The sequence below is a fragment of the Gymnoscopelus microlampas genome (genome assembly GCF_963454915.1).
Source record: "Gymnoscopelus microlampas genome assembly, chromosome: 8".
Taxonomy (NCBI): Eukaryota; Metazoa; Chordata; class Actinopteri; order Myctophiformes; family Myctophidae; genus Gymnoscopelus; species Gymnoscopelus microlampas.
Genome location: NC_139945.1, coordinates 32183496 through 32199731, shown reverse-complemented (window position 1 = coordinate 32199731; position 16236 = coordinate 32183496). Strand labels below are relative to the sequence as shown.

The following is a 16236-nucleotide window of genomic DNA, read 5'->3' as shown; positions in this document are numbered from 1 at the left end:
TCAAAACAGATCCACATGGCTCTTCACACCGCTCTCTTTCACCTGGATGGGGGAGAGAACAAATGTATACGAATGCTGTTTGTGGACTACAGCTCAGCGTTCAACATACTAGTTCCTGCAAAGCTCAGAGACCAAGGCCAAGACCAAGCCCACTGCCAAGTGGTGAGAATGGGCAATATCGGCCCGGACAGCTGGCCTAGCGGTCCGGGCACATAGGCTCCATTGCATCACGGGTTCAAGTCCCAATCCCGACTACCTTTGTCTCTCTCTCTCCCCATTTCCTGTCTGTATAGTGTATAATATCAATAAAGGCCGAAAAAGCCCCAAAAATATCACCTAAAAAAAGAGAATGGGCAATATCATATCAGACTATCTGACCCTCTACACAGGAGAACCCCAGAGCTGCATGCTAAGTCCTCTCCTCTACTCCCTGGACACACGACTGCGTGGACATGCATAGCTCCAATGGTATCATCAATGACATGCTGACGACATGACAGTGATAGGCCAGATTGTCGATGACGATGGGACTGCCCAGCCTACAGGGACGAGATCGGATCACTGACACTTTGGTGTCAGGAGAACAACCTCGCTCTCAACATAAATAAGAAGAAAGAGCTGATCGTGGACATCAGGAGGCCGACTAGAGAGCATGCCCCTATCTTCATCAACGGCACTGCAGTGGAGAGGGTCAGTGAGTGAAGTTCCTCGGCGCTGGACCTCAAAGGGAGGCACACACCACGCACGTAGTTTTTTGTTTTTGTTTTACCTGATTCATACTCCTTTTTCGAACATATATATAATTTAAGGATGATGTTAAAATAACTTTGGCGCTGTTTTTTATCTAATTTTCCCATTTTTTCCCTTTGTCTTTTTCTCATTTATATTTTTACTATGTTCGAAATAAATAAATAAAAAAATCAAATAAAGAAAGGGTGAAAAAGGCTTAGCAGCGCCTGTACTGTCTCCGTCGCCTGTCGCAGGGACTTCCCTGCATCCTCAGTCGGTTCTACAACAGCACCATCGAGATTCTTATGTACATTCAGTGTTTGTCACATCTGCTGCTATTGTTGCTGCCTCAATCGACTGCTATTTTTACCTCGCACCTCATCTTAAATGATGCACCTTATGTATATAATTCACACTGCCATGTTCATATCTGATCTGTTTTGTTTCTTTCTCTATCCCTTTCCACCTTTCTTGAAATTGTAATCATGGAGCTTGAACGACAAATAATTTCTCCAACCGTCTTACATCTGCAAACCTGTGATGTCACAATAAAGTTGAATTGAGTTAGAAACAGGGGTCATTTGTGTGTGTGTGTGTGTGTGTGTGTGTGTGTGTGTGTGTGTGTGTGTGTGTGTGTGTGTGTGTGTGTGTGTGTGTGTGTGTGTGTGTGTGTGTGTGCGTGCGTGCGTGCGTGCGTGCGTGCGTGCGTGCGTGCGTGCGTGTACAGACTGACCGGGCAGATGTGATGTGGGGTGTGTATGTGTGCTTCCATTAGCAGAGGGGCAGTAGGGGAAGACATGGTGACATCAGACGTCTGATTAACGCAGCCACAGCTCCTCTGTAATTATTACAGAGAAACACATGCATTAGATGGAAACACTTATGCTGCTGATGTGCATTTGGGTTCATGGTTGATTATTATAGTACATAGAAACAAAAATGTGTATGATACAACCCACATTGACAGAAAAAACTATTATCTTTCTGTCTATAAAAGTTCTATATTAAATAATTACTACAGAGGATGGTACAGCTCTTATCAATCAAGCAATCAATCAATGAATCAATTATAGATTTTCACATAAAAAGTGGAAATAAGTTAATTTGAAGTGAATTAAAGACAATGAAAAACAACAAAACTAATAATAAATTAGTAAATAAAATACATAAATAGATTTATTATTAGTATTTCAGATTTTCTTAAAAAATATATCTGCACTCTGCCAACCTCAAGTCCTCTCGTAAGCTGTTCCACAAGGCCATAGTGGCTAAAAGCGGCATTGTCATCGACGCCATGGGTTAGACTTAATCCTCTACAAAAGATTAAAGGGAAATGGGAGGTAGAGCTGGGCTGACTTTCTCAGATCAGTAGTGGGACTCGGAGGCAGCACTTGAGGCAGCAAACTCATCATCTTGTGCTTAGGCTTATTTTTGAGTCAGTTCAAAGTGTTCCACAGAGCTCACCAGCTGGGCTCACATTACAGGATAATTGGGCCGATTTATGGCCCAATTTGCCCCTCCTGACAATCACACGGTCGCTCCCGATTATCTGCCCAAATTATCCTGTAGTCTGAGGGGTTTAGATCCAATCTTAAAACTCCTGATCTGCTCACAGTCACAGACACATCGGGGGCCACCTCACTAATATCAAACATGTTTTATATTTAAATCTGGATGATTAGTCACTATACTATCTGAGAGGGACGGCAGGAGTTGCGCGCGACCACGGTACTCGAGAGAAAGTCTACAAGAAGACAGATACAGATATTGTGAACGAGAGGACTTTTGACATGGCAGCCACAAACAAACAACCTGTTGTAAGGGTGTGTCAGACAGCTGAGATGGAAGAATGCCTTGTCAATATGTGGCAAAAACATTTCCCAAACATTTTAGAACCATTTGGACTGGCTCCACTGTTTATATGTGATCATGTGAGAAGAGATTAAGTGTGGTTCAGCATTGCTCAGCCGGTAATATTGTGCAGTGTGTGCCATTATTTTCAAATCTTGCAGCATGCACATTTAGTAGTAGAGAGAAGAACATTTGTGAAAACTCTCCTTATGTGAATGATACAATCAGTTAGGATTAAAAATAACTTGAGAACGGGTGGCTATACCACACTTAGTGATAATGATACCATGAAGAGATGTGTAACTTTTGGGTTGAAAAGGTCAAGGTCACAATTGAGAAATGAAGAACAAGATATTTTGATACGAGAAGAGTTTGCGCCCTATAGGTGCATTCTTTAATTTCCTGATAACATCTGCAATAGTTAGACTTCACAGGCATTTTGCTTACAAAATATCTATGAAATGTGAATGTTTGTCATATAAGAATGAGATCTGTTTGTGTTTATATAGCATAATTGTGCACTTAGTATCTGTCTATTCCACAGCAATGTCTTGACATTGCACAACAACTGGGGATGCCCAAAAAGGAGGCAAAAAGGCTGGCAAAGTATTGTGCTGTCTCTGCTATAATTGGCAGCCGCCACATATGGCGGAGACGCTGTTATACTTATACCCATAGAGTACTGAGTGACATGCTTTATGCTTATTGTATCATGAAGACATATGCCATGATTTTGTGATGTAATCTTACTGCACCTTTAATAGTTGTGTCCTTGTATGCTCTCCTTTGTGTGGACATAAATAATTGGTTAAAATGTGTGTGTGTGTGTGTGTGTGTGTGTGTGTGTGTGTGTGTGTGTGTGTGTGTGTGTGTGTGTGTGTGTGTGTGTGTGTGTGTGTGTGTGTGTGTGTGGTGTACTGTACGTGTGTACTCTACTGTATACGAGAGTGTTTCTCACCCGGTCCTTTATGCTACCCAGTACAGCTGTGGTCAGTATGCCCATAAAGAAGGCCACCAGGTTGAGGCCCGTGAGGATCCAGATGAGAATGTACAGAGATAACACATCCTGACAGCCCTGCACTCCAACAAACTCATAGTAGTTGTCCAGGTAGCCTCCACTGCAACACAGGACAATAGCTCTGATCATTACTGAAGCTCTTAGAATGTTCTCTTCCCATGGCATGATTACAAATGGAATGAGAATCATAACATGCTTTATTGCAAAGTATGGGGTACATATAAGACATTTGCCACGTTGTGTGGTGCCAACCCGACATAAAAACAAGACAAAGCCAGCACCACCCAGCAAAGCGCAGCTCAAGTGTAATTTGCTTTATAACCGACGCAGCAGTCATTTTTAAAATGAATACAATCATGATACTGTAGGCTGTAGGGCACTCTGAACGCGACATACTGCACTCTACAATTGGAGTACTAATTTGATTAAATTACAACTAACGAGCTAATGCCTAAAATGCATAAAAGATGCATTTTCAGCAACATCCAACTGAAAGAAATGCTAGAGAAATTAAAAACCTAAATTGAATTGAGAGGGCCAGAGAAGTGGGAATGAGAACAAGGAAGACAAGGCGGAGAGAGGGATGAGGATGTTGAGCATGACGATGGTTGTAATGATGAAGATGAGGATGTTGTCTCACTTGGCACAGTCGTACAGGTCGCAGCAGTAGCAGGTTCCACTTCGTACTGTCATACTACAGGACTCTCTGAGATTTCGACATGGTACCTCGAAGCAATGGTGGAAAAAATGTTTTACTTAAGTAAAAGTATCAATACTGTAATGTAGAAATGCTCTGTAACAAGTAAAAGTCAGGAATTAAAAATGTACTTGAGTAAAAGTGCAAAAGTATTGGTATCAAAATGTACTTAAAGTACCAAAAGTAAAACAACTAATTATGCAGAATGTCCCATTTCGCAAGTTTTAAAATGTATAAAAAGCTTTTGAAAATAGCAGATCTACAAGCTCACAATGCGTCACATTGTGAGCTTGTGGATTGGCTATTTTCAAATGATCAAAATGTATATAGGGCTGAAGTGGTTAATGTATGTTTTGTAATAATAATCTAAATCTACAAAGTAACTAGTAACTAAAAGTTTCAAATAATTGTAGTGGAGTAAAAGTACAATATTTGCCTCTGAGATGTAGTGTAGTAGAAAATTGGAAGTACTCCATTAAAGTAAAAATACCTCAAAATTGTAATTAAGTACAGTACTTGAGTAAATGTACTTATTTACTTTCCACCGCTGCCTTAAAGGGGAGTCAGACATTTCACTACTTCATTCAGCCAAAATGTATATGAGAGTTTCAATAAAAGTAAGTGTCTTTGAAATATTCAGAGCAATGGAATAAATCTTTGTGATAAAGTATGAGACAACGGCCCGAGACTAAAAGAGGAGGAATGTGCTCTCAGGTCATGCTTTCCTCATATCAGTGCAACTGATATCATGTTCACACAGCAGGTAATCATGTACACACAGCAGGTACTTACAGAGACATAGTAACTCTCATAAATGTAGCTGCTCCCACTGGTGTAAAACTGACATCTCCCTGCTTTCAGAGGACGAATATCCTGGCATGGGTCAGACAGATGTAATACAATCTTTCAAAAACACAAATGATCTACAAGGTTAAAGGCAGTGCAACAGAAAATTTTAAACATTGGATATTCAAATAACGTGGAAAAACAGTGACATTCATTCATTTCATCATCAGACTACTTCTTTGGTAGGCCTTTTTTGTATGATATTTCTCAATGTCATCCATAGGTCAGGATGGGGGGATGGGGTCTTGGCTGCACTGCTTTTGCTTACCCAGCCAAAATGTAATTTCTAGCGCTACTACTGCAGTCAACAGAAAATATCTGGCCAGACCCACCCTCTTGGCCTCTGCACTGACTAAATGACTGACACACCTGACACAAATCAACAGATAATACGGAGACACCACAACAGAGCAAATTAACGGAAATTAGATAATTAAATGAAAGAGTGGGCTACCAAAACAAAACAAAAATTAAAACAAAACAGGCTAAATATAATGTGGCTCCTACATAATGTTTTATTAACTTGAAATAAAATGTAAACAAACTCAAAGTCTAAAAAAAGCCAATAAAGGGGAAATTGGTACACTTTGTGGCTGAAGCTATGAATAGATAATGATGTATTGATGGTCCTTTAACAGCCAGTTGGCTCTATTGCTGGAGCAGCCACATAATAGTTTGTCTTTTTCCTTTTCTTAGTCATTCATTTTGTTGTCTATGCTAATTATTGTTTTACCCCTGCATTGTTTTACCTCATTTGTAATGAGGCTGTCTTTATCTGTTTGTATGTCCGCCAGAGGGAGCTGTGGCTCAACTATGCACACCTCTAGGTTGCCTATTAATGATACCTGTGTGGCATTTTAATGTATTTGTTTTTCATAATGCTGTGTGAATACTTTGTAAACTCTGTTTTGGTTATGTGTTGTTTGTTGTGTAATGAATAGGTATGAATAGGTCACTCACCATGTTAAATACAATGAAGACACCATCTATCACCATGCACAGAAAGGAGGCAATGATCCCAAAACTGAGGAACACTATAGCAGCAGTCAGCTGGACAGAAGATTTTATGAAAGGAATAAGGATAAATGTTATTTTTATGTGAAAACACAGAAATGCCATGCAAACAACGAGAGAGAAAGAAAGTAGTAAAGAAAGAAGAAAGTAGTAGACCTGTTTGACAGTGAGGGATACATTTAAAGAAAGACAATTGTGGTTATATTATTTCAACCTAACTATAAAGAGACACGTGTTTATCACGTTTTATGGGGACTTAAAACCTTTCAGGGACTAAAAACCTTTCTTTTTAACAAGGCATTTGCCTAGATGGATTTATTGATTGATGCCTTTGTGTGTTTTTAAACTTGTTTCTTATTTTTCTTATTATTACTTTTTATGCCATGTAGCACATGTAGTCAAATATAAAGTGTGCTACAAATAAAATGTATTATTATTATCATCACTAGTTATGGTTGGACACTTATGTTTCTACCACATAATATGTTTACAGTGTACCTGTTAATATGAGACATACAGGTCTTTCCATGCAAGTCTGTATAACAGAATGGAAGTATAATAGAATATCCAAAATGGGAAAATGATTGCTTGAGTGAAACTGTTTTTATAATGGTCTTTTCAGTACAGAAGCGTTTTCATCTCTTACTATTTCCATGTTCTTGAAGTGAAAAGATTTCTCACCATACCAAACTCGTCGGTTTCCAATTCAAGTTGTTTTCCTACAGTATGTAAGTTTTGATCAAATCTGTTTCCTCCAATTTTCCGGACATCTTTTATGGACAATGCTAGTGGGAGAAGTTGCACCAACCCCTATTCCAATAGTTCAATGTTCTTATCATTACCTGCTGAAACAGACAGAAACAAATGTAGGAGGCAGAAGAATCCAAGCATATCCTGAGTCTCAACCAATGATGACCACCCACCCACTGAATTCCTGTAAGCATCTGAGATACATTATGCCATGTTTTCCCATATCCTTCATAAACGTCATCTTTCGTTTTTGACCGGATTGATTAACTTTGGTATTCTTTTTCTTACTTTTTTTCTTTTTTTCCTTTTTATTTTTTAGCTAGAATGTATTTTAGGCTGAACAGGGTATGGTGCAAATATGCAACAACTATGGCCAAGATATAAATAATAGCAGATGCACACAGATGCACAAAGAGCTTTTAAAACTGATATCTGTCAATTTGAACATTCAGGCGGCTTATGTTTCCCCACCCGATCTACTATGAATCACCCCATTCAATGGAAAGGAATTACATAGATCGGGTGCACCCCCGAAGGAATCTTATCTTATCTTATCTTTTCTCCTTTGATGGAAAAAGCATAGACCTATTTAGCATGAAGGTGTGTTTGGAAACCCGCCATTGATCTGAGACCAGTTGTTCGTTTAAGCCATCATGAACTTCAGGTGGCTACCGTGGCTTATCCATGGATTGTACATTAGTGTGCCAAAGACCAAGCAACAAATTGATTACATATTACATTAGAGTTTTGAGAGCTCCCACTAATGTAATCCCCCTTTCTTTCTTCACTTTAACTCTTTAAAACATAACATAACCAGATACAGAGACAATGACATATTGCTTTGGTGGAATGGTTTGAGGCAGAAATTAACGCCCGTCAGGTGTGTCATAATTACTGTGCAACTAGACCGGTTGGGCACCAGTCTACTCTGGAACGATGCAAGTCAGGAACAACGCAAATTTGGAATGCATGCCCCACCTAGTTATGCAATAGCTGTTGTACCCGTTGTCAGAATACCCGTCGTATCCTTCTGTCTGTCTGTGTCCCTTTTGTGCCCACATTATCGAGATCTCTGTATCAGTCTGTCTACCTTTGTCCCATTTGGATCATAATCTATACAGAGGTTTGGTTTGGTATACAGAAGTCTCGCCTGAAAGCAGCCAAAGCACATCTCAAAACATTATGTTTGTAATGCGATGAAATCGCATGTTAAAATTGCCTTGACAGATCTTCACTAGCCATCTGGCAATTGCAAGAAGGTCAGTTCCCTGTTGAGGCAAACAACTTAATTGAAAAATAAATTGAGAATAAGACATGTTGACAATTTACAATTTAGACCTTGTATCACACTCAACTATTTAGAACTGGCTATAACTGAATATTTTGGCTACAGATTTCCTCAGAAATGATGGAATTTCACATGGAAACACACATTACATGGAAAGAGGTCATGATGTGAGACACGGCATGCTTATGTTATAAAGTTTTGACTCAGACATTTTAAGTCCAGCATTGATTAGTCTCTATATACAGTCTCTAAACAAACATCTTATAAACAGCTACTCACAAGTTTAAAATAGATGCTGCCTTTTTAACTCTGCCCTTTCTTCACATTCTCTTGAACCACATTTAGCATTATTTGTAAGATACCTCCTTGAAGCACGTGGACATGCTCTGTGTGTAAATCAATGAGCACAAGTATAGTTAGACTTTAGGATACAAATTAAGAAATGTTGCCAGAAACTACATAGGAGTCTTACTGTCTACTGTCTACTGAGAAGAACTTTGAACCATGCCACACACAAACAAAAACTTGTCTACACACACAAAATAACCTAAATTATCATCAGACTTATTAGGTATTTAAGCATTTAACCACATGAACCCTATTACATTTAACCACATGAACCTTATTTAGAATTTAGAAAACTTTAACTCCATTTTATAAGAACAGACCGGCCTAATTTAACTTCAGGCTTATGTCTCTGGGTCTAATTGTGGTACTGTGCTTCTTTTTTTCCACAAGATTTAAACTTGAGACACCCACAGGAATCTAAACATAGATCCAGCAGGAGGAATGCATACTGCATCCAGTGGTATGGAATGGGATGGTATGCCCTTGTTTTGTTCATATAATGATTAATGTAATTCCCTTTGTTAGTAGTTATATTTTAGTTAAATGTAAGAGTAAAACATAAAGATCACCTGTCCACCATCCACATTTTTAAACATGCAACACTGTCATGTGGAGAATCCCTCTGAGAGATCAGCTTAACATTTCAGCCCTCTTCACCTTAAAGGAGTAGTTCACCCCAAAAAATGACTTATTTTCTATCAATTACATAACCCATGGAGTGTTGATTCTTTTCAGTTTTTGACGCATTCCTAAGCCAATAATTTGATGCCCGGGTGTATTTCGGGTAGGAGACACAAAGAGACTCCTTTAAGTCTCCTACCGGATACATTAGCATGTTTACGCCGGTAATCAAATTATTGGCTTAGGAATGCAACAAAAACAAAACCTAATCCACGAATTCAAGGCTTCACTTGACCTAATTGAATGCACAATATTTTTTTTATATTAAAAGTTCAATATCCGAAAATATAAATGAACTGAACTGAACTGAACACCTGTATCAATGATCATCATCATCATCATCATCATCATCATCATCATCATCATCAGTTGTTCAATTGAGACGTTGGCCCTCTTTTACAATGAAGCTGAGATTACAATAAAAACACAGTACACTACAACATAATCACAAATATTACAATTAACAATGAATTTGTGTTGAGGGATGTGAAGAAGGTTTGGAGTTGCAGGTGTAGAAAATGCAAATATCAGAATGGAAACATTATGATGATGATTATTATAAGTGTGAATGTAGCCTACCAGCTGCTTACGGTTTTCTTCCAGACACAGCCCAAGGACTCCCAGGAAAGAGCCAAAGGCCAGCTGCAGAGAACATAATGTAGCGGTCAGTGTCAGGAAAATAAAAATGCTATTCAATGTCAGTGAGAGTTGGATTAACAACCAGTATGTCAAAGGTTGATACCAATCACATAAGGGATTCCTATAAGTGTCCTGTGGTCTTTATGCTTGTGGATAAGAACATGAACATTCCTCCAAAGTGATAAAAGAGTGAACTTCATTCATATGAAATGTTATCCAAGATAAAATGCCTGCAGCAGTATATACTGTATGAAGAATAACCCCATTTTCAGAGATTGTAGGATAAAATACAAAATGGCATAATTTAAAAGCTATAACAAAGACCTTGATCTGGCGATGTTTATATTTTATTACAGTAAGGTATATTCTGTACACTGCCAGACCAAGTAGGCTACTGTAGCCTGCATTACATCCTAAACTGTAAAGCAGTTTTGAGCTTGGGCTAATGTAATGTGCATGTTAAATTACAGCTATTTAGGATGAGTTTACAATCTCACTATACAAATCCTGATCTTTTTAAATATAATGTTAAAGCCAAGTGAAGTAAAGCTTTGCACCTACTGTATTGGGTGGTCAGGACTACTGCAGTGAGCAGCACTACAAACAGGATATAGTGAATGGATCTAATCTATTGACAGACACACATGGTACTATGTAGCAGGGGTCTTCAACGTTTTCAGCCCTAGGACCTCCTAGCTGAAAGAGAGATGAAGCAGGGACCCCCACTACATACTGTATAAAATTGTATTTTTATAGATTTCATAGACCAACACCAAACCTCTTTGCCAAAAATAGCCGATCTAGCTGTAGATCAGCTATTTTTGGCTTAAGTTCTCTTCAGAATAGGGATAATAGGGTTCAAATGCAACAGGATCTTTGTTTTGTTTTCACAGTGTGGCACCCTAACCCTAACCTCACTCTAACCTAACACGTCGGAGTAATGGGAGGTCGGAATTATGAGCGCACCCCGTGGCTCTGCAGGAGTCTGCTGGACTGTGTGAACGGAGCTTATGTAAACTTGCAAACCACTAGAGTGGGTGATCAATCAATTCCTCGTGGTGCACACTGCCAGTAGGCCACAGAAGTACCTCCACAATTCTTTGGGCTACATGAGGTCTGAGATCCACTTTTGAGCAAGGTCATTTCCATGTGGAGATTCACAATTCCATTTTTATTTTCTTGACACTGCATGTGTGTCCTTTTACTTTGATTTCCAACCAAAAACATGCAATGCTCCATTAACCACTTGAACCCTATCTACTTCATTGACTGGAGTCGCCCATGAGTCTAATAGCAGCGCTGTCTAATAGGCCACTTCCTTTTTTCCTCAACACCAAATCTCGTCGCCAGAAATAACCAACCTATAAGCTCGCAACATGGTGTCTTGCAAGCTTATAGATCTGCTATTTTTGAAGAACTAGACTAGTGCGAGTGCCCATTGGGCACCAGCATAACCCCACTATATGGGTATATGGGAATTTGCCGATTCATCAATATTCCACATGTCATGTTGTTGATAAATGATGACATTGATGAAGGGGAACATGAATAAACACTTACAATAACTCCAGAGGAGTACCCAGTGATGTTCAGACTCTCTGTGCGGGTTGTTGTGTAGATCCCCAAAAGCACCAGGAGCAGGGACAAACAGACCATACAAAGCACCAGGCATAGAGCTCTTCTGATGCTCACCATAAAGCTAGAAATCCATGCATAGCCTACAGAAGGAAACTGCACTCACTTTATCTGCTTTTAGCAGTAGTGACCAAGTATCACATGTAGACTTGATGGGATAGTATACTTTTACGCACAAAAGTGTACTTTTTAAGCACACTTAAATACATTTTTAATGAGTACATTTAATAAAGTATATAGTAACAGTGTATTAAAATGGCATGCAAATAAGTTTACAACACTAAATCACCACTAAAAATATTTGAACAGAACACTAAAATATGAATTGAAATGTATACTATTATACTAATGGAATGAAATTATAGTACAATAGCGCATATAAATATTGTATTATAAAGTACATTTTAATTAAATACTATTACAAATGACAGGAAAATAACAACATTAATAAACTACACTAATAAGTATATTCAATGAAGTGTACTTAAAAGCACTTTTTTCAATACACTAGTATAGCAAGTATTGCAGGATCGATTTAAGTCGATCTAAGTACACAATTAAAAAATATGAGTTGAATATAATTAAAATTAAGCTCAAAAAGTAAAAAATGTATTTTAATAATCTTTGTACACGTACATTATATTTATACTAAAGTATTAAAAGTAAAATACAAAAGTATAAAAGCCCAGACTGCCCAGTTACCTGTTGGGCTGCGCTTTGGCTTGTCCCTGTCAGCAGTTGTCATTTTTCAAGCCCACATAGGTCCAGACAATAATGTTCTCCTTTGAAATCCAAATGCCTCTGTCACATTCCAGGTTCTATGGTCTTGTGCCGCTTGCGAATCTCTTCTCACCTAATGTGCACAACTGACCATGATATTTGAAGATGGGCGTATCCTTTTAGCATGCTGTGCAGGGAGAGAGAAGATGCACATAAATTTGATGTCTGAATACCTTTTTTAAGCCAAGGTTTGTGGGAAGAAACACAAGTTAACAGTACCACCCCATGGAATTTTAAGGTTTACAGAATAATAGAAGAAACTTTTCCTGCATTCTTTCTAAATTGAATACTTAGTTATTATTTACTGAGAAACGTGCATCCATACTGCCCAGTATTCCCAGCTAATCAACATTAATTAACATTACATTTATCATTTACAATCTATTGCTTTTCATCTTGCATTAGTCCAGAGTTCTTTGTAAACCTTAACTGAGAGGCTAGATAATGATTGTGTTGTTTTTAAATGTTTTTAAAATGTGTGTGCCCATGAGGAGTGCCGTGGTATCTATCTATCATAGATAGATCTTGTAGTTCTATCACAGACAGACCGATCGATCGATCGATTGATTGGTAGACAGACAGACAGACAGACAGACAGACAGACAGACAGGCAACCTTGCCGGAGATCTGCGCTCTAAAGAGCAGACTTTAGTTTTAATTGAGAGCTTGTAGATTGGCTATTTTTGGAAACACTATTTGAGGGGGAAAAGGAGCTCTTAAGTGGTTAAAAGCTCATAAACAGACAAGAAGACAGGGGAGTCATGCAAATTGATTGCTAAATGGAAATCTGTGTTTTGAGCTCAAATAAAGGTCATGAGTTGAAGGTGTATGAACTCTTTAAAGTTGTATTGTTATTACCATGGAAACAGTGGGTATTGGTGCCTGGTAGAAGATCACAAATGTATTGCACAGACCATTATGCTCCTTTTGAGCATGAGGACAAATGAATCCAACCCCCATCTTGTCTCGAATGTCACCCCTACATCTGCCCTTGGTTTCCAGTCTCTTTACACTCCTGTCTGGAAAATGTAAAAAAAACAAAAAAAACACTGAATGGTTGGTTTTGGCATTAATATAAAAATAAAACATGAATCACATACATACAAACATACATAATCATGAATCAATCTATGTTTGTTGTTTGTTTGCACTGTTTGTTTGCACTAGAGGAAAAGTCAGGTTACCAAAATCATTAGGTTCATTTTAGAAGATTATAATGAGATACTGTATATTGTGTTAAACATAGATATTTTGGCCTGAGTTAGAGTCATGTGGTCACTCAACTGTTCATCTTCCAAGAAGCATATTCAGCAGATTGTATAGCAATTTGCAAATTACATTTTCGGATAATTTGTGTGCAAGTGGGGGACACTGGGGGACATGCAACACTGGGGGACATGCAGAGTTGATGCAATATGTTTCATGGCAATCTGCCCATTACATTTTGAGATACCTACGGTATATGTGCAAGGCTATTTCTTGGCCTCAATCACAAAACCCATCTAACCCATGCTCATTTTGCTAGGATTGGATGGCTTAGGGTTAAGGACAGAGTACAGCAACTTGCTATGGGCCTGGTCTTCAAGATACACCACAACATTGGGATCCCCCTGTATTTGTCAAAATACTTCCAAAATGTTAATCAAGTCCATGATCATAACACCAGAGGCAGCCCCACAAATCATGTTCAACCCAGATTTGGCTCAACAAAGGGAATGAACTCGTTCTCATGCTATTCATCAAAAATGTGGAATGCCCTACCAAAAGGAGTAAAGGAGTGTAAAACCCTACTCACTTTCAAAACTGCCCTAAAGATACACCTTCAGGAGGCTGAAATAAAAAAATAGCCCCTGTCCAAGTCCTAACCTACCCCATGTCCTAACCTAACCTACCCCCCCTCTCTCTTTCTTCTTTTGTACATATTTTTCACTTTTCATACCAGTAACCTGTAAACTGATTGTATGACATTCTGTATAGTAGCGTGTATATCTGTCTGTCTCTTATATGTCATCATGATTTGTGTGCATGGGGATCTCATCTTAAACAAGCTTAGTGCTTAATGAGCTTTCCAGTTTAGTAGACCTTGTATTGTGAATTTGTACTTCCATGTACTGTTATGTACTGTCATGTACTGTTCTCATGTCTTACTAAATAAAGTACATCAATCAATCAATCAATCAATCAAGTGTGCAGTGGGAAATTTGACCTAATGGTGCATGGTGCTAGAGGAAAGGCCATGTGTCACCAAAATAAGTAGGAGCCATAATCTGTGGTTCATGAAAGTGCACTGAAGATCCAGACAGTAGCTGAGATACTTTGTTTGGTATAAATGGATCAGATCAGCCAGATCAAAATAGATGTAACCTGTACCCCTGTAACCTACTGGCCTATGGGACGTTTCACCATAGTGATATATGCAGAGTGCTAATCTGTCAACACAGTTTACATTAATGCAACACATTCGTCTTTTTATGTTTTGACAATATAATGGATTATAAACATGGAATTTCACATTTGAAATATGATTTGGAAAAATGCTGACCTCGTGCCCTCAGGACTCCTGACTGATCTAAATGATTACGTTCACGTTATCTTCATGAACAGTTCCAGGCTGGTACCAGCAAAACAAGCTGAAGTTAATGGGCATTTGTCAAATTCTACAAACAACATTGTGCAATGCTTTGACTTGCGGGGGCTTCCATTAATACAGAGTTCAGCTTAGGTCTATCATCTACATCATCTAGCCTTTTCTAGCAGCAGCCTGAAAGAGAGAGAGAGAGAGAGAGAGAGAGAGAGAGAGAGAGAGAGAGAGAGAGAGAGAGAGAGAGAGAGAGAGAGAGAGAGAGAGAGAGAGAGAGAGAGAGAGAGAGAGTGTGTGTGTGTGTGTGTGTGTGTGTGTGTGTGTGTGTGTGTGTGTGTGTGTGTGTGTGTGTGTGTGTGTGTGTGTGTGTGTGTGTGTGTGTGTGTGTGTGTGTGTGTGTGAGAGAGAGAGAGACAGAGAGAGAGAGAGAGAGAGAGAGAGAGAGAGAGAGAGAGAGAGAGAGAGAGAGGCAAGGCCTCAAATGAAGGCAAACAGTGACCCCTATTGTGTGAGCGGGGAAGGTAAGTTTACCACTAGCTTTATTATTATGATCAAACCCCTACAGTCCAGGGGCCCTATCTTAGCCAAAAGTGGCTAAACCCACCATTTGGGGATTTAGCATTGTGCAAGGGGCGTTCCCGTGCAAAAGTTGCTATCTTCGGACACCAGCCTTATCCCTAAAACACCTGCGCTAGCCGTTACATTGTGCATAGGTGTGGTTTGGGCGTTATTATAACAAAACAAAATTTGTGGTCAGCTTTTTTTCCCACGCTACGCACAGGAGGACAAAACAACAATGATCACGGTGCGATCCCCGCTGATCTAAGCAAGAACGCCCGCATCACTCACTCCTCTCTGAAACGGCCATTAGAGACCAGATACTGGCCTGCTCGGCCTCGTTCACGAGGCAGATGCATGATTGCCCGTGCACTGGGCTGATATCAGTGTCACTGTGTTGCCATAGGCTTTCTTGGGTTTAAAATCCTCTTAGCAGACCTTGTATTGAACTGTACTTTCCTGTGCTTTTTTTTGTCGCAAACTGCTAATAAAGTATTCAATCAATCAATCAATCAATTTGCAGTTGCCATGTCTGCTTATTATAAGCAACTTTGAGCTTGTTTTTCTGTAAAGTTGCTTGTAAATATTGGTAGTTGCGGGTTCCGTTTTTTGGGCTTGTTTTTAAAGTGTAGTTATTTTGTATATTATATTTTAATTATTGTTTAAACAGTCCTAAAATATGTGCATGTCAAGGACGCCTCAAATGAATGTATTTCTCAGCAGATCCCCATCTGATTTTTTGTTTTTTTCAAAAATATTCCAAATATTACTTCTCTTTTTCTTGGGCTTTTTAGTCCTATTTAGTTGACCTTGTATTTGAA

At 38.9% G+C, this 16236-nt stretch overlaps 1 protein-coding gene across 1 annotated transcript; it reads right to left on the bottom strand.

Moving 5' to 3' along the window:
• Positions 1 to 13166, bottom strand: LOC311050549 (transmembrane protein 255B; the record flags this gene model as incomplete). The annotated part of the gene is made up of 10 exons (XM_084064635.1): positions 13135 to 13166; positions 12199 to 12403; positions 11422 to 11579; positions 9802 to 9864; positions 6102 to 6191; positions 5088 to 5168; positions 4239 to 4324; positions 3539 to 3698; positions 1463 to 1567; positions 1 to 42 (listed from the first exon to the last, which is right to left on the bottom strand). Exons 2-10 carry the CDS (start codon positions 12239 to 12241, stop codon positions 1 to 3), a joined length of 828 nt encoding a protein of 275 aa, XP_083920761.1. The 5' UTR covers positions 12242 to 12403; positions 13135 to 13166.
• Positions 13167 to 16236: the final 3070 nt, after the last annotated feature.